The sequence below is a fragment of the Polypterus senegalus genome, chromosome 3, assembly GCF_016835505.1.
Source record: "Polypterus senegalus isolate Bchr_013 chromosome 3, ASM1683550v1, whole genome shotgun sequence".
NCBI classification, from domain to species: Eukaryota; Metazoa; Chordata; class Cladistia; order Polypteriformes; family Polypteridae; genus Polypterus; species Polypterus senegalus.
Genome location: NC_053156.1, coordinates 235,351,110 through 235,371,005, shown reverse-complemented (window position 1 = coordinate 235,371,005; position 19,896 = coordinate 235,351,110). Strand labels below are relative to the sequence as shown.

Below are 19,896 nucleotides of genomic sequence, written 5' to 3'. Positions count from 1 at the left end.
GCCCTACAACCATCTTAAAGTTTGCATTTAATTAAAGGCACACCTAATAGCAAGTATCATAGAAATGTTTCAATGAACCCAATTACCATGACCCTAATTGTGAGCCATTCAGAAACCTTAAAAGTTAACCAAATTTAATTTATTAGGAACAAAAGGGGAGAAAAATTTATAAAAAGCCTAGAAAACAATGAATAAAAAAGGAACCAACATTAATAAATCATTCTTTAGGCAATTAGATTCAACAATAACCTAATTTATTTGGAATTCAAAACATCCATGCATCAAAAGAGCGACCTTACAAAGGCAGAAGGTGGCATGGCTCTACCTAATTTCCAGTTTTATTACTGGGCAGCAAATATACAGGCGATAAGAACCTGGATACAAATAGAAGAACATACACAGGCTTGGACCGCAATAGAAGTAAAATCCTGCAGTACTTCTTTTGTATTCCCTGCTCTGCGCTCCAATAAACACACGTTATCGGCAATACACTAATAACCCAATTGTGCTCCACTTACTTAGAATCTGGAACCAATGTAGAAAGCATTTTAAGACGGAGAAGCTTCTATCTGTGGCACCTCTGCAAGAGAACCACCTCTTTCAACCTTCGCAAATATACGCAGTTTTTAATATCTGGAAAAAATGTGGAATTAACTTGCTTAGAGATCTTTATATAGACAACGTCTTTGCATCCTATGAACAATTACATTCCAAATTTAACATTCCAGCTACACATTTCTTTCACTATCTTCAAATCAGGAACTTTGTTAAACAGAACCTTCCAGATTTTCCTCATCTTGCACCCTCATTCATGCTGGAAAAAATATTGCTCAATCTCAAGGAATTAGACTCCATCTCTACAATATATAAAATCATTTTACAATCCCTCCCTTTCAAAGATCCAAGAGGACACTGGGAAAAAGATCTCTCAATTAATATATCAGAAAAGGAGTGGAAAGTAGCAATGCAGAGAATTCACTCAAGCTCCATATGTGCAAAGCATACAATTATACAACTCAAAATTATATATCGAGCACATCTGTCTCGACTAAAACTCTCCAAAATGTTTCCAGGGCATGATCCAACCTGAGCGTTGCAACCAAGTCCCAGCCTCACTAGGTCACATGTTCTGGGCCTGCACCAAATTAACATTATTCCGGACAAAAATTTTTAATTACCTTTCAGATAGCCTTGGACTCACAGTCCCTCTTAACCCATTAACAGCTGTGTTTGGTGTTCTTCCAGAGGGGCTTAAAGTGGAGAAGGACAAACAAATTGTGATTGCATTCACTACACTGTTGGCACGCAGACTTATTCTGATAAACTGGAAGAACCCAAACTCTCCTCTTTTAAGTCAGAGGGAAACTGATGTGTTATATTATTTGAAATTGGAAAAAATCTAATTCTCAGTTAGAGGATCCGTACAGACTTTTTTCAAAACATGGCAGGATCTAATAAGTAATATTTTAAAATAAGTTCATAAAGCACAGAGAATTTATTAATTTAGGTATGTTTACAAGCCTTAAATTTTACGCCGTTTGGCTTGCTCTCTCTCTCAGGGGTGGGGATTGATCTGTTCTTAAATCGATTTTTCTTTTTGTAAAAACTTGATTGATTTGTATGGATTGTAATAAAATTAATAAAAATAAAAAAAAGGAACCAATTGAATAAAGTATATTTTCCAAGGGGAATTTTTAAAACTAATTTAACTAATAAATAATTAAACAAAGGCAAATCTTAAAGGTATAATTCACAATAAAATCATTTCAAAATAAGGAGCAATTATCAAAATAATCCTAAAAAATAAACAGTAATCCTTTGCAAAAAAGAAGCTCAGAGCATATATAAACCATTAAGACATTAGAAATCTAGCTGAATTCATGCCTTTTCTTGCATTTCCCAGCTCTGTTTTTTGGAGGTAACATGCTGTTCTTTTCAGCATGGTCCAAGTGAGACATCTGTAAACTTGAAGAATTTTTGATTATTCTGGTCCTTGCAAATTTCCATCATTAAGGTCTCTCTACAGTATTCCTTCTTCTTTATTCTTTTATTGTGTCTCTAGCTTAGTTTAATTCTTAAAGCCTGTAAAATAATGTAACCCTTCCTAGTTCCCCTCGTCCTTTAGTCAAATTGTATACCTCAGAACCTTAGTCTGTGAGGCCAGTATAAGTTCTGTATGCATTCTTGTGTGATGTCTTACACAAGACTTAGGTCTCTACCAGTCTGTATGGTAATGTGATCTGTCCAGAACCCCACCTTTGCTTGAAACCCTCATCTCCAGAATAATCAATTAAAGCTTGATTTGTGTACAAGTTGTACTTTACTTATTGTAAACAATATGTTAGGGGCTTAGTACTGGACTGTTTTCGCCATATCTGTTAGTCTAGGAGCATTAGGCAATCTTCTTTACATGTTTTGGGAATGCCCTAGTATTGTGACTTTTTCTTCCAAATTTCCCTTTTTTCTGTCTTTCATTCTTACTATCAATACGCCTTTCATCATTTTTTTCTTCTTGACCAGTCTTGCCTCTGTCTCAACCTTCACCAGTAGAAGTTATAGCCTGCAATCCCCTATTACTTCACTTCTTGCACAAAGACTTATTTTTCTTAGCTGGAAAAAGTCTAGTCTGCTTTCTATAGTTCAGTGGAAAAGAGATGTTCTATATCATCTTGAATTAGAAAAAAATTAAATTCTCTTATTATAAAGATCTGTTCAGAATTTTTACAGGATTTGATAAGAATTGTAAATAGGATTTTGAAGAAAGCAATCTGGATCTGTCTGTGTGCTAAACCTTTACTGAAGCTTTTTATTTTATTTGCTGTCCTCTCTATTTGAAGAACTCTTTTTGTAGCTCTCCTAGTTGGGGTGGTTTGATTGCTAAATTTCATAGATTGTCTATGATCTAATTTGCTACATTTTTTGTTTTTGGTTGAGGTGTTTTTTGTTTTGTTTTGTTTTTTCTTAAATAACAAAACAAAAAAAAAATTTAGATAACATTTAAAAAATACTGCAGAGTCAGAAAATCCCATGATTTATTTTTGAATTTGCTAATAAGCAGCAAATAAAGTTTAGTTTATAATATGTTTTAGAGGTAGAAAGTAAAAACTTGCTTGATACAAATGCAATGTATTATTCCAAGGAAAGTTTTGCTACGTACTGTTAAATAATTAACCCTGAGGTGGGTCCTAACACCAAAATCTGATATAAGATTTTCACTGACTTACTATATGTTAATAAAAAGATATGATGTGAGTTTCCTTCAATAATTCAGATGCATTATTACATATAAACTCTTTATCTGTGCCTGGTAATGAAGTGACATTTCATTTTGGTCTGGTTACTTCCTAGCACCTTCAGTTATATTTTTCAAAAACAGAAAGGGATATTCTAAATTTCAAACACTTTCATACCTTTAAACACTTGTGATGTTCAGTTTACTATTGCCACCTACTTTGTGTGATCCTTTAGATGTGGGAAAGAAACAAAAGTGCCTAAAGAAAAAACACACAGGCATATGGAAAATGTGCTTTAGTAAGTACTGTCACAAAATATTTGTTAAAATATTTTCCTTTTTCTGACCATATTCATTTTCTCCACAGAAACGCCGTGAGCGAGAGATTCAACAGCAAATGTTGGTGCGAGATGAGGAGACAGTGGAGTTGAGAGAGACATTTTCTTCCCTACAGCAGGAAGTTGAAATTAAAACGAAGAAACTGAAGAAGGTACTTTTGCTTAACTGAGCTAAATGAGTTCTGCTAGAGCTAGATATAGTCATGGGGACTTTCCTGTATGTTATTAATTGTTTCATAAACTTTTGTTTCACTTGTTGTCAATGCTAAATGTGTATATATATATATATATATATATATATATATATATATATACATACAGTATATATATATATACATTTAACATTCATTTTAATAATGTTTTAAATCAAAAAAGACTTCTGAAACTCTGCTTACCTGAACATAATCAAATAAATTTAGTTGGTTATAGCATTAAACATTAACACAAATCAGTGTGCAGGATGAATCCTTTGTAAGTCATTTTGTTAAGGTGTTGTTCAGACTGACTTTGAAATTAAAGAGTCTACATGTTTGTAAATGCTTTAAATACAGCATGTACTTTGTTGGTAAATAAGACATTGTTGCAAATAATTTGAAAAATATTTCAAGTACCATTTCAGCAAATGTTGTTCTTGTGAAATTAATAGATAAAAGAAGCTTTCTGGAAATGTTATCTTGTTGACATTTTAAACTTTTTAACAAATTACTTACAGACATGCATGCAAAACCAATTGCTTTTTAGAGTTCCCACCTTTCCAACGCGCTAGAAATGACCATTTTTTTTTAATTTAAATTGTTACAGTCTTCTTTGCACCTAGGATGTGTGGTGGGATCTTTTAGGGAAACTCCATTCTCAAATATATCTGAGGATGTTAGTCTATTGGTGATGAAGAACATAAAACATATCTGTCAACTACGTGAGGTGTTTAGACTTTACTATATTTGGTTAATAGATTTTATCTGTACAGCAAGTATAAAAATAACAGGTGTATTATAAAGCTGAAAACCACAAAGTGAGAAATTGACTCTCAAATACTGAAATCCAAAATTACTCTTGAGTAGAAGAATTTCATTGCTTAGATTTTCTTCTGCTTTACTCTATTAAGTTTAAATATTTTGCTATAACAGGATATTAATCAAAGGGTTCTCAAAGTAACCAATGCCAAATGCAAAGGGAAACTGTATGAACTAGTGACTTTTACACATAAATATTTATTCATTTGTTTGTCATGGGGGCTGGAGCCTATAAGCACAAATCACGAATCAACCCTATAGTGACACGAGTTCATTACTGTGCACGCTCTCACATGCCTGTTTACGATGCCAGTTAAGCTGCCATTCACCTTTCTGGGCTGTGGGATGACCCTAATGTGTACAAAAGGAAAACCCATGTAGACACTCCATATTCAAACTCAGTTTTCTGGAGCTGTGAGGAAGCATTGGTAATGTTAATGATAGTCCTTATTGACTCATTCAGTTTAAGAGAATATTTAAATATTTCAGGTTCAAATAAAAGAAACGTTTATCAAACAGCAACATAACAACATATAAATTAATGCTACATTAAATATGTACTGCCTTTTGCATGATTTTAATCTTTAGTAGAAAGCAAATCAGATCCAGTGTTTCATATTATGAACTTTTCAGGTGTTTTGAATGAAAGGAATTATTACTTATTATTTTTGACAGGTTAATCAGTAAAATAAATATTCAAACTCATTAGTGTCAGTGATAAAGCCATACAAAATGAAAGCTGCTACTGCAAGCTTGTTGACAAAAGTTTATCCTTGGATCAGTTGTTTTGGACATTAGGGCTTTGGAGCACTCACCTTGAATGAATCAATTTCAATTTATCCAAAGGTGTAGACTCTTATTTATTTGTAATGTGCAAAGCCTGCGCTGCCTGGTTACTAGTCTCTGACACTTTTTTCTCTGTTATTATCATCTATTGTGCTAAACACAATGCAATATTGGTTTGGTCAACCTTTTAGTACTCGAACACTGCTGAAGTTATTGTCGTGAAGTCTCCGATTTAAGTAACAGCTTACCGCTCTGCCAAACACTAGGGCTAGTCCATAAGTCTAGCAGGACCACTGCTTTGAGTATGGTGCTGGAAAGATGGTTGATTAAGTAAGATAACACTTGTAAGACTTATATATACTGTATGAAAAGACCCTCCATTTTCTCCATTCCACTCCAGTATTAAAGATACTGGCTGCTGACCGCTGCTGGTCAATTTGGATTCTGTGGCCTATTGGCTAGAAAGCTAACTGGAAACCTCATAAAGTTAAAGTGTGAGAAAGTGGCATTATTGTACATCTGTACAGGTAGTGAGAGTTTACTTGAAAATCATCTTGACTACATGCATGAAAGATACTGGAGGTGATATTGTACCAGAAAATGGTTGTAAGTTTAATCTTTTTGTTTCCCATGACTTGAACAGAAACTATGAACATGTGGACTGAAATCTACACATTGCAACTTTCAACATATGATGATCCTGCCTGTGCTCAGTTTTATTTAATACAACATATTTTAAAGTGGTTTGAATATTCTTTGACTATGACAGATGTTGATAAAATAAAGATATGTATGGTGGTGAAGATTACTTCATTGATTGATTACTCCAGCTCTGCCATGTGAAAGACTGTAACTAGTCGATTCTTGATGCAACACGTGGCCTACAGATACAGGAATTAATGCAAAACCATTCGTGTTCAACTAATCAGCTTTAAACTGAGTGTATGACCGCATAGACCAGAGAGTACATGAAAAAGAATCCAAAATTCTGTTTGTAGACAAAATGGCCCTTATTTTCTCCTTTTCAAAAATTTGTCTGAGCTTGGAAGAAAAAATCTCTCATTATTTAAATTATTACAGAAACCATTTTTAACCCTTTGTTACAAAAAGGTGAATTATTGTGCTTTCATGCATTAAGTGTCTTATCATGATGTGAGAGGCTAATATTAAAGCTAAATGACTGAAGGTTTAATGACAGTCCTGGAAGAAAAACTTTGATGTTGTTCCAAGAAACACAGAATTCCAAGAATATCAGATTGACCTATGAGCACACATAGCTGCTATCAAGAAGTACCACAATTTAAGTCATCATGGCTACAATCAAACTGATTACAGAATAAATATACAACCAATTAGGTTACACAGTGCCTTGCACTCAAACTGCCTTGGGACAGGATGACTACAGTGTTTAATTCAGTAGAAACAATTGCATTTCATTCTAATCACGACTGTAACATGTCAGCAATGTTCCAATATAACACTCAGACATTTTCAATCTGAGTCCTGGAAATTGCTAAATCCTTCCTAATAATTATTAACATCCAGTCAATGTATTGTCTGGAAATTACTAAATCCTTACTAATAATTATTAACATCCAGTTCAAGTATTGTCAAGGCCATCAGTGTTTTCTGTAAAAACTTATGTTTTTATAAAGGAGAAAAAAAAATCTGTACTTGAACAACTGCAACTCGGAAAAAATTGGAACGATATAGAAAATGCAAATTAAAACAAAAGGCAGTGATTAGTATATGATAGTAAATGATCTTTGACTTAAAAACATTGTACAACCCATTAATTGATGTTACAAGTAATGAATTGTATTAAAAAAACAAAAAAAAACACTTATTTTGGTTTTGGGCTCCAGCAGACCCCCGTGACCCTGTAGTTGGGATATAGCGAGTTGGATAATGGATGGATTGTTTTGCTTTTGTTACTTGCAACATGTTCCAAAAAAAGTTTGGACAGTGCTGAATTTACCACTTTATAATGTTGCTTTTTCTACTGGTAGCACTTAATAAATGCTGAGGTACTGAAGACACTAATTTGTTGAGTGTTTCAAGTTTAATTCTGTACCATTCTTCTTGCAAACAAGCCTTAAGGTTTGCAACAGTAAGGAGTCTTTGTTGTCATATTTTGCATTTGAAAATGTGCCACATGTTTTCAACTGGGCACAGGTCAGGACTGCAGGCAGGCCATTCAAGCATCCAGACTCTATTCCTGTGTGGCCATTCCTTTGTAATGCACCCAAAATGTGGTTTTGCATTGTCTTGCTAAAATGTGCATGGGCAACCATGGAAGAAATGTCTTCTTGAAGGCAGCATATGTTGGTCCAAATTCTGTATGTATTTTTTGCCATTAATGGTGCCTTCACAGAAGGACATCAGAGCACTGGCACAACCCCATTTCCTCAGAGATGCTGGCCTCTGGAAACAGTCTGAATAGTTCTAATCTTCTTTGGTCTAGAGGACACAACATCCATTTCTTTGAAAAAAGACCTGAAATATTGATTCATCCAATCACAATACATGTTCCCACTTGGTCATCCCGGATGCTTCCAAGCCCGAATAAGTTGACTGCGCTTCTGGATGCATACAGCTTACTTTTAACAGTACAGTGTAGTGAACAGCTATAACCAGCATCTGTGGATATAACTATGTATTACGTTACTTTCTAAAGGTTTGCCAAAGTACTCCTGAGCCCATGTGGTTATATCACTCTTTGATGAATGATAGTTCTTGGTGAAGTGCTGTTTGAGGTATCAGACATCACAGGCTTTCAGCTTAGGCTTGCGCCCGTGCCCTTTATGCAACGTAATTTCTCCAAATTGAATCTTTTAATTATATTTTGTAGTGTTGAAAGTGAAATACCCAAATTCCTTATGATGTGTCTTTGAGAAACATTGTTTTTTAACTTTTGAATGATTTTCTAATGTATTTGTGGGAAAATTACTCATCCTCTGCCCATCTTTGCTCCTAAAGAACTAGGCCATTCCTGGATGCATCTTTTATACCAAAGCATGATTACAAGCACCAGTTGAATATTATTTGTTTCTAGTCATATCATAATTTTCTTTTTTTAACTCATTAGTGATCCAAAATTTCCCCATTAAAACTTTTTTAGGAATGTGTTGCATGCCCTCAATATCAAGAATGCATGTATATTTATGAAAAAAGGAAGCTAACCAGGCTAAACATTGGTGATGGATTGCAAGTCAAAGCAAATTTTCAAATCACTGTTTTTTGTTTTAATTAGCATTTTCCATAGCATCCCAACTGTTTCCCAAGTTGGGGCTGTAAACTCAAGACTTGTCAGACTGGAGGTCTTAAATCATACTTAGTTTCTAGAAGTAATGTGTTACTTAAAACTAAAATAGAAAACTGCCCTAATATCATATGTTTATGTTTTGAAGTCCTAGTGTAGTGTAAAAATTAGTTTTCCTTAATAAATGGTATTGTTCAAAGAAACCGATTCACGTAATAAACAAAATGGGTAACTAAAAATTAGCTCTTGTACAAAAATAAGAGAAACCCTTACTGTCACCAATTGAATTTTACATCATGTGCACCAATTTGAGCATAAGTGATTAGGAAATTATTACAGAGTAGCTTGAAGAGCTCAGCTTGATGTAAAGAAGAGAAGTCCAGCTTAGTCTAACCCAAAAAAGTGAGTGGTAGAACCACAACAAAGATTCCAGAGGTCCTCAAAAGAAAGATTGTTGACAATCGTTTGTCTTGCAGGAGTCTAAAAGCAATTTCAATTTAATATAAAAACAATAATTATGCAGAAGTACAGATTACGTTTGAATGGAAAATAAATGGAAAATTAATCATCATTGATTAATATTAATAACACTGATCATATTGAGCCTACACACTGAGTGAAAGATATACAAAGAAATCTCTCTTGTCATGTAGAATAAATTTCTTGACCCATGAACACTGACATTGATTATGGAAGGAGCAACCTTTAGACTCTCTGATATTATCCTGGTGCTCTTGGTGACCTCTTTAAGGTCTCTTTATCTTTTACCCATGGCCGGAGCTGAATTTGGTGAGATGGACTAGAAAAGGTAGATTGTCAGTAATCTTGAATTTACATAATCAGTCACTCTGTGGAAGAAGTAAAAAATCATTTGAAATGATTTTATAACACCTGCTTGACACAAGGACATGAATGGGTTAAGTTAGGTAATTTTTATCTTTTACATGCATCAGTTCTTGTAAATCATATTTGCTATAGGACTTGTCAGTATAAATGCTCTTTTTTAGAATAGCAAGAAGTAGCTTTAAATAAACAATAGATAATTTTAAGAACTGCCCTGCGGTGGACTGGCGCCCTGCCCGGGGTTTATTCCTGCCTTGCGCCCTGTGCTGGCTTGGATTGGCTCCAGCAGACCCCCGTGACCCTGTGTTAGGATATACAGTAGCGGGTTGGACAATGACTGACTGAGTTTAAGATCTACAATAGGACTTTATAAACTTAGAGACAGAGCTATACAGTCTTGATGGCAATAATAAATATCAGGACTAGAAAAGGATGTATTCCTTCCATGATAAAGATAAAATCTGAAGTGGGTCAAACTGAAAACAGCTGCAGCATCAATTATATAGCTATAAAAAAGTACTGACTGGGGAAGTGAAATCCCAGTGGTTCAAAACAAGAGCACTAATTGTGATTTGTAGCACTGCGTCAGGATGTGCTTGAGATGTGATGCTAAGCACATTGATTGTGACAATGGATCTTTTTTCAAAGATCAATTTTGTGTTTGTATGTTGGTCAGCAGGCCACACCACAAAGAAGCAGTCATGTTGATTTTTGCACATGAAAAGGCCCTGTTATCACCCGTATATATCTACTACATGTCTGCTTTTCAGGTTATATTTTTCAGCCTATTATCAGGTCATATTGTTTGTCCAACAGGAAGACACAATGGTAGTTAATAGTGAGAGATGAACGTAAAGTCGTCATTTTTTTTTCTCTATTTACTAAATGTATTAAAATGTTTAACTAAGGAGCTGCATAGCCATATTATTTCAATGTGAACTCTAATCAGTGTGTACCTTTTTCCTTTTTTTTCTTGATTATGTTGACCATGTTCTCTGGACTATGGCTGCCTTCCTGGCTGTCTTACTGGATCACACCACTCTCTGTTACAGTATAGAAAGGTTTGTCTTGCGCTTTACAAAATCTTCATTGTCGATACCAGCCTGGACTGGCTCAGCCTCTGCTAACACTATTTATTACCAAACTAATCTCCATCAGTTGATCCAATTGGTACCAGAACAAGGAAAATGCAAGGATAATGCAGCTGTGCATGACAGGGGCTGAAGTCAGAAGGCTACCCTTTTACTAATGCTCCCCCTAAAACTAACTTTGAATGTAGAATATTATCATTCAGTCTTCCCTTACACCCGGAATGCGCCACCCTTTCATTATTTAAATGGGAAATATAAGGTATATTGTCCAGAGAGTCTACTGTATACTTCTGCCAGTTTGTAAAATTTGTAGTATTATAACACATGGTGAATGAAGTATGAATTCCTTCAAGATGACTACAAGTTGACATCCGATGTAAATTGAAAGTGTGACAACCATTGTTAAACCATTGTCTAAGAGGTTTTTAAAATACTAACTGAAACCTTTCTTAAAAATTAAGTCTCACTATTTCCATCTTGTCTTTTTTTTGCTGTTTTATTTCACCATGTATTATAAAATGATAATGCAACCCCAACATGTTATTTGCAAAGCTGTAATCAGGTTTGTGGTGTCACTCAAGTTTTCATATTGTACTCATCCGTTCAGAAATGTGTGTCTGTCTCTCCACAATCATGGCATCTGTTAAGCTGTAACTTCTACAAAATGTTGAGTGCGAGTGTCAGGGTGTGAATGGGATCCATACACTCAGTACTGCTGGGATGAATTAAGTAGGTTTTAGAAGGTTATGTTTTGTTATTAATATTTTTAAAATGCAACATGTTCTTTGTATTATTTATCTACTTGATCCAAATCAGGGCAGTTAGGGAGGCACACTATTAGGAATTTAAATATTGTACAGTAAAAGTAAAGGGATGCCATAGAGACACATCAGCCAGTGCCTTCTTTATAAGATACTGTATGTACTTGTGTTTTATTTTTATTTTGGTTATATTATACTTGTTTTTGAACATATACATCTAAACTGGATTTACCTATTCCACAAAGTCAAAGTCTGTGTGATACTTTTTTCAGAAAGTTCAGAAGAAACATCACCTTTGTTGCTTATATTTGTGCTTTGAGGCAGAGAAGTCAGCATCTCTAACAGGATTCTGGACCTTTTTGGCCCATTAAATACACACACTGTCAGTCTTACCTTCTTACTGAGCTGAATTTGTGGTGTTACGATCATCTTACTGATACGGCCTTTGGCTTTTTCAGTGTGTATTTACTTCAAAGCAATAATGTTGTATTCTGCTGCTAACATCACATTGTTAGTTCATTTCAACTTCATTCAGCACATTTTTCTTTTCTGATGCCACAGTATTAGCTGCTAATGATATCTCTTGGCTGGATCAAATGCATTTCTGTTTTTGTGTTTGGGTAGTAGTAAAGTTGCTGGCCTGAAGTACAGGCCAGCCAACTTTTCTCCCATGTTTGTGATTTACATAGGAGAAAATGTTGTGAAAAGTGGGGCCAGTGAGAAACAGTCCAGGTATGTCTGTAAATAAGGAAGGATGACAAAGAGAGTTGTTTCTACATCTTATGGACATGTACACTATGTTAATCTGTAACTGGCCTTGGCATGAGTTAGTGTGGAACCCACCCTTCCATACAAACCTGGTCCTGGACAAACCTCTAATTTTATTACAAACATTCTCAGAAATTTTTTATTTACCTTGTTCCTTCTCTTTGTGTGGTACTAATACTGACTGAAACACCTTCAAGAATGTCATTATGACTTTATGGTCAGTGACCTATTTTAGCACATTGTTGCGATAAGAAAACTATAGTCATAGCTTTGTTGCTGTAGTCCCACTTTTTAAACACATACTTTAGCTTTGTTTTTGTAGTAATCACAAATGTCTGGCAAAATGGTGTATGAGGTGCAGTAACAAATCACTAGCGCTTATTCAATTAAAGTGGATGAAAGAGTATAACAGGTTTGAAAGCATGAGTTGTGATACAAAAGTGTATATCAAAGAAGTAGTAAAAAAGATGTATGCAGAAAAAAATGTTAAAAGTAAAAAAAAAAATCAGCTTAAAAATATCATTCACAATAATTTCCACTTTCTAATTCATGTGTGTCTGTACGCAAATATCTTTCTCTTACCTTTAATGTAATTATTGTATAAGTAATGCCTTTTTTAGAGGTTTTGTTTGTAATGGGAAAATACCTGGAACCAGGCCCTTTATTTTAGCTACGGGACTCTGGCTGGTGTGTCTCTGTTGCATCCTATTACTTTCACTGTATAACATTAGTACTTAGGGTGTTGTACCGTGTTAGCCATTATGAATGTAGAGAAAAGCCAAGCAAAATGACACCTTTTATTGGCTAACTAAAAATATTACAATATGCAAGCTTTCGAGGCAACTCAGGCCCCTTATAATACAGGCCTTTTATTTTGGTTATACAGTATGCCTTATTCTGCTTTGTTATGTTAGTAGGAAAGCAGCATGTGTATTTCCAGTGAAGGATTGCTTTCACATCTAGGGTTGGATTCTGTTATAAACCCAATGGTCCAGCCCTGCATGGCCCTGTAATAAAAGTGTGTGCTTGGAATATGAATAGGATTAAATTCAACATAATTTTTCCCAGAATCAACCAAAAATCTAGTACCGATGATCATCACAGGTCAGAGCAGAAATTCCCATTTTTCTCAGCAAAACTTTGAAGAATAAATCCTAGAAGACTAATGCCAATCAACTAATGCCTCCCATCAGTCTCTTCCTCCTCTTTATTGAGAACAAGGTGATGGGAATATGAAGATCACTGTTAGCATACACTCCATATTGTAGCACTATGTGGTGCTCGAGACCCAATGGAGTCATACTATATATCATCCTTTTAGGCTGCTTGCTACCTTTTAAAGGACTGCTTTGAATCCATGTGTGACTTTAGCACGCTTGCTGTTTTTATAGGCTCCCCTACAACTGGCTCTGAAGCTGCTCGTCTGAATGATGGAATGGCAGCTTACACTGTGAGTGACTCATTATTAATGAGTCTACACTGTTATATATACAGTATACCCCCATGTCTCCACAGTGTATAAAATGGGGGATATAAACAAGACTCCCTCATTTAGAACAGAAATGGCTAGGCTACAGGGTGGTTTCAAGTTCTTCCTGATTGTGGGCGGAAAAAACAGAAGACTGTGTAAACCACCAAGGTTACTATCATCAACAAAAACTGTAACTAAATCAACTAAAATAGCATTTTGTTAAATAAAATGAAAACAAAATAACAAAAAACAGTGAAAAAGTAAAACTATACTGAAATTAAGATGACATACTGAAAAACTAACTGAAATAAAGTAAAAATGGAAGAGAAATATGTTGATTTTTAAAAATAATCCAGCACTGCCATCCAATATTATCAATATTTGTGAATATGTGCTTGTGTCGGAGTACACAAATTAAAATTTCAACACCCATTTGCCACAAAGAAGCAACTCAGGGTGTTTCCTGCTGAAAGTTCACAAAATAGGGATGGTACAACAGCATTTCTCCCACTAATTAAAAATTAAACCTGGTCTGAAAGGTCCGTAACATATCTTTTGCAAATTATCATTATGTGGCCCACTTAGTTTGTCTTATGCCCATGCGTTACCTACGTTACTGTATTTGAGGTAATTTTGGCATATAAAATACAATGAGGATAATCTTATACCAAATATTTTAATAAATAACCTGGATTTAAAAAAAGAATTCGTATCTAATAGGAGTTAAACAGCACCAGAGATGACAGTTTTGGAATTAGGTCCACCATCAAATTTGTACCAATGAGAATATTCTAAAAATGCCCACTTTTTATATTCAAAATAATATGCAAACTGCAAGTGGTTTGAAGACCAGAAAATCCGCTATCTGTAAATTTGCAAACACAAGTACCTAAACACACTTAAATAACATGAGCTTGCTGGATTATGATATGGAGGTCAATACAGTGTTTAATACCAAGCTCCTGCTCACATTAAGCCTAAACATTTTCTTGTCTTTTCTCTCAATAATTTGTTTTTTTGGCTAAATGGTGATGGTGCAGTGTTTTTTTTTTTGTTGTGTAATTTCTTGTATTCTTCTCTGTTTTGAAAAGTAACTTTTTATTTCTGGTTTTGATTTCTGCTTTTCCTCTGATGCTGTTGCATTTGGGCCTAGTTGATCAGATGGATTCAATCATGAATGAATAGATGGTGTGCAAAAAATAATTTTTAATAAAACTGAAATACACTTCTGGCCAGTAGTCACATTTACAAGTCCAAACACAGCTGCATTTCCACAATTGGTGCAAATTTAAATCAGACATGAATGATTTTATGTAGTCCGGTTATGTAATATAATAATTAAATAGGTATACAGTTATGTTGCCTGTGCAGATTTTTTAACTTCAGGTTATTATTCATGTTCAGCATATCTGTTCAGTTCCTGAGTAGTTTAAATAAAAATGCCACTTTTCAGCATGCATTTGGAAAGGTACTTAATATACAGTATAACATTTTAGATTATTACATATGAACAGATAATTATATTGCATAATTTAAATAGTACTCACAGGACAAAATACCTACATTTTTCTCACACTAACCTGGTCCTTAGTGGGAATATTGCTGTTGACCCTGCTGTTGACCCTGCAAATTTTATTTTTTCTCTCCAGCCATTTTTTTCTGACCTCTCTGACCATGAGACCTTACTCTTATTCTATGTTAATTAATGTTGTCATATTTTAATTCTTACTTTGTCTTTTTTTTCTCTTTTCCTCATCATGTAAAGCACTTTAAGCTACATTATTTGTATAAAAATGTTCTATATAAATAAATGTTGTTGTTGACTGTCTCTCCTTTTATCCCTACATGTCTATGCTCTATATGACTATGTAGTCTCATTGTAATGAAGGTTGTTAGCTGCCTAGACAGAATATGTTGTTTTACATTTGCACACACAAAAACTGGCCATAAATGGGAAGGTCCTGTCTGGGAGTACTGTACGTATGAAAAAAATCTTTAAAGAGGCCGAGGACAGTGACATGCTAAAAAAATACAAACCTAACCAAAAAGTTAGAACAACAGGGCGTGTTAGTCAACAAACTTTAACTTTGTCTTTGAAGAAAGCTGCTGTTACCTTGGTCAATCAAACACAAAACAAATGAAGGTGCATTGGCAGAGCTATTTTTTGAATGGTTAGGAGGTGGTGTAAAGTACCTGCCTTCTTAAGGTACTATACAGTGCCTGATTCAAAGTTTAAAATGCCTGCTCCTTGAACAGATGGACACTACTATAACAAATGTGGGACACTTTCATAAGAGAACTCTCAGTGTAAATAGCTGGAGGAAAATGGGGCTCATTGTTTGTTTTGGTTGTACGTGCATCTTTATACATTTGCTTTGCTATGTATGTACAGCATTCATTTCTTCATCGATCAGACATGTTTTACGATAAAACATAAATTAAACTGAAGTTATTCTCTCTAAATAAAAACTAATTAAGTCACCAACAATGATAAACTAAAATATACATTGTTAAATGTTCATGAAATTAAACTGAAACTGAACTGATAATTAAATAACAGGTGGTAATAGTATAAAAATGAAAAATAATTTAAAAAAATGGCTAAAATAATTGTGGTCACCAGAAAATCCTTTCCTGGTGTAATTTTAAAAACATTTCCCTAAATAAGCATCACATGACTTATCTTTTTGTTACTTTTTTGTAATTAAAGGGCAAATAAATGATTAAGATCATATTTAGAAGAGACATACCGTGTGAGACATGGTGCCACCAGGAACAGTTCCTGTCATATCAAATTGGTGTTGTATCCATTCCTTGATCATTGCTTGGTGTATCCTTTTGTCTTCATAGTGCTACAATACTGACTCACCATAAGCTGAGCCTTACAGAAACAGTCAGGTGCAACTGAAACTTCTTGACTATAGTCAGGTGATGTTCATTGAACAAATTATGGAACATTAAACCTATTGGCTGCTCCAGTGATGATCTAAGTGTGTCACATTAATAGTAATGCAATCAGCTATTTTGTGTTTTATATTTGTAATTCATTTTCACCATTTTGCAGAGATCTGTTTTCACTTTGTTCCTAAAATAAATCCACTGGCATTCAATTCTGTGTAAAGATAAAATGTGAAAACCTCCAAGGTGGTGAATACTTTTCATAGGCTCTGTAACTCATTTACAGTTATTAAGGAGTTATTATATTATTGTTATTTTAACTAGCGTTTTGTTACATTCTAAAAAGAGATAGATTTAGTATTTATATTCATAAGTGAATCCTCATTTGAACATACAGTAATGTAATTTAATACTAAACACAAATTTCTAGATGTTGACCTTGCATTCTGCTTTCTTTCATTGCATCTTAGAGTCTCATTGTTGTGATAGTCATAACTACTTAGTGTTATAATTATTTCCCAAACAGGAAGGACAAAACCGATGATAAACTCTCCCAAAACAGAAAACCTATTTAAATGTTTATTGATTAAATCAAATATAAAATCCAGATTAAAAAGTAATAAAAAATAAGTGAATTAACTGTGATTCAAATTTATATAACAATAAAACGTGAAAACTTTCAAGTGAGTGAATACTTTTGTGGGCACTGTATTTAAAACATAGTGATTTATGAATTTATCAAAAAATTGTCAGATCTACACAGTTAGGTCCTAGTGACACAGAGATGTAGCCTGTTCCAACAGCATCAGAAAAAAGCAGAAGCCAGCCATGGATGGGGTCCCAGTCCGTCACAGTGGTCTTACACATACCCACATTCACAGAGCTAATTCACAGTCACCCTGTAACCTAACCCACATGGCTTTAATGTTTTGGAAAGTAACATGGAGAACCTAATTGAAAACTAATGCCAATTCCAAACAGACAATGACAGAGTGTGGGATTCAGTACAAGGATGCAGGACCTTTGAGACACCAATGCTAAACACAGCACCACCATGCCACTCTAGAGGTATTTATTGAATTATCTAATTCAATCTCTAAGCACAATTACAAATAACAACAAATATAGGAAAGCAATGTTTAACAACATCAAAGGGTGCAGAGTGCACTGTGCCACATATTTTATTAGGAGCAATTACATTAGGATTAGATAGAAATCTCAGAAAGATTTACACTGAACATTGTGAACATTCTAATTGTATAACAAATGTTTGTGATGGTAGGAGGACTGAAAATCTTGTATATCAGAAGTATGAATGAGATGGAACAGCATTGAAGAGGATTTTGAGTTGTAAAATGCACTACTATGTAAATGAAATGAAAACTAGCTGCAAAATGAAATGTCATTTTGTTTTGTTTTTATATGAACATATACTTACCCGTGTCAGTTTGCAGCTTTGTTCCCTGTCCTTCATCATAATGTGTTGAAGCTGCTTGTGTCAAAGTCTCCATTAAAACTTGATTACAGTAAAAGCTTTATGAACACTTGGGTGTACATTATTCTTTTTTGATATTTTCAACCTTATATCCATTATTGACCTTGCTGTGTTACTAACAAATGCAAGTAGCTGTCCTCTTGTATTTTCTTTATTATTTGGAATGTTTATCATTTTGGAAGGAAAACTGACAGCAGGTGCATTCATTTGGTTTACACTAATAAGGATGATAAGGATATGTTGACATGAGGGCCCTGTCACTGTGTAGACTCTGCAGGTTCTTCCTATGTCAGTGTAGATTTTATGTGGGCACTGCAGTTTCCTTCCCGGGGATAACTGACATATCTAGAATGATCAAACAAGAGTGGGTCCTGTGATGGACCAGTGTTTCTTTTCTTCTTTCTCCCCATGCAACAGATGTTTCTCTGAATAAAACGCTACCTATTTGATGTGTTTCATCTACAACAAAATATTCTTGTTTGTATGAGTGGGAGGAGTACTGGAAGCGCAAACTGTTCATTGAAATTAAGTAATTGTAGGCCTGAAACAGATGGATGCTTGGAAAAATCTGTCATCCATCTTTCATCCACACATCCATTTTTAAAACAGGCTCAACCCCAGCTGAGTTCGTAGGTGGGTCAGTTTGCAGTAGTAAGGTTTATACTGTAAAGCTGATTGCAATAAGAAATATGAACGATTTATAGATTTCAATTCATGAATGTATTCTTTTGTTTATGTTTCAGTATTATTGTATACATTAAACCTTGGTTTGATTTTTCAGCCATTCACTGCATGTGTGCACATAACTTGTTTTGGGAGTATTTAGCTTTCCTTCCAAATCTTAAGGATGCGTTTGTCTGATTAAGTCATAACTTTTTCATTAGCCTGAGTGAGTGTGGGTGTGATCAGAATTGAAAGATTTTTTTCCTTTAGATTAACGTAAACTATTTAGATACAGTAAAGGATTAATAAGTAATTTCTTTGCTTGTTTCCATAATGGCTCTGTCATTTGGGTTGTACTCTTTTTAACTGATAGGAATAGAGGATATGCCTCCATCTTTAAAAGCATTTTAGAAGAAACAAGCCAAATGAAAGGAACTTTAGCTATATAAGCAAACAAGCAGTGAAGTAAACAGGGTGTCTGATGTGTATAAATAATTAAAAGAGAATATGGAGCATTATAGTAGCTACAACATATTGTTTTGTACATACACTATATTATGTGTTTGAACATGTTAAAGAAGATATTCAGTTATAGATGTTTTAGTTGCTGAGTTGTCTACAGCTATGTAAAAAGAAGACTTAAGTCTGCAGGAACTGTCTTTGAGGACAGATGCAATGCAACAAAGTCCTAACCTAAGGAGAAAAGGGAAATAATAAAAATCTACTAGTCTTTAATAGTACTCATATTGTAACATGTACAGAATTTATTACTTGTATGTCAGACCAACATGCCCACTTCAGATGTCATGAGAAACAAGAATGTATTTAAATACACATTTTCATTTTAAATAATAGAAAGCACAGATGTTAGGGTGGTTGTTCTTATTCTTTTTCTTATTGTTCTTTTCAAATACTAAAAAAATGGCCATGCTAGTCTCTCATGAAAAGATTGATGGGAACTGGAGATCCTCCAGTTTACCAGAGTTTCTTTGCCACTGGTGTATCCTCTTTCCAGATCTGACACCTGAGGGCCTGATGAAATGGGTATGCATGTAGCAGATATTCTGAGTAATGCTGTGAGACTGATAGGGACACTGGTTTGATTGGCCACTGAAACTCAGTTTATAGGTAGTGGTCAAGGCATTTATGTCCAGTCTGAACCCTGAAGATACCCACCTGCTCAGATATTGTCAGCTTGAGGTATGAATACTAAAAGTTAATTTTTAAGCAACTGGATGTGAAGACTATATTGCTATAAATACGTACTCTCCAGTT

The 19,896-nt window shown here is 34.5% G+C and overlaps 1 protein-coding gene across 2 annotated transcripts in view; it reads left to right on the top strand.

Annotated features, from left to right (window-relative positions):
* The window catches only part of LOC120525996 (kinesin-like protein KIF3C), a 162,201-nt gene that overhangs the window by 102,173 nt on the left and 40,132 nt on the right, over positions 1-19,896 (top strand). The window contains exons 3-4 of one of the 2 annotated variants that reach the window (XM_039748793.1): positions 3,600-3,722; positions 10,527-10,535. In XM_039748793.1, coding sequence (XP_039604727.1) covers positions 3,600-3,722; positions 10,527-10,535 — 132 coding nt within the window. The remainder of the gene's footprint in view (positions 1-3,599; positions 3,723-10,526; positions 10,536-19,896) is intronic. The other variant, XM_039748794.1, reaches the window with a different exon arrangement.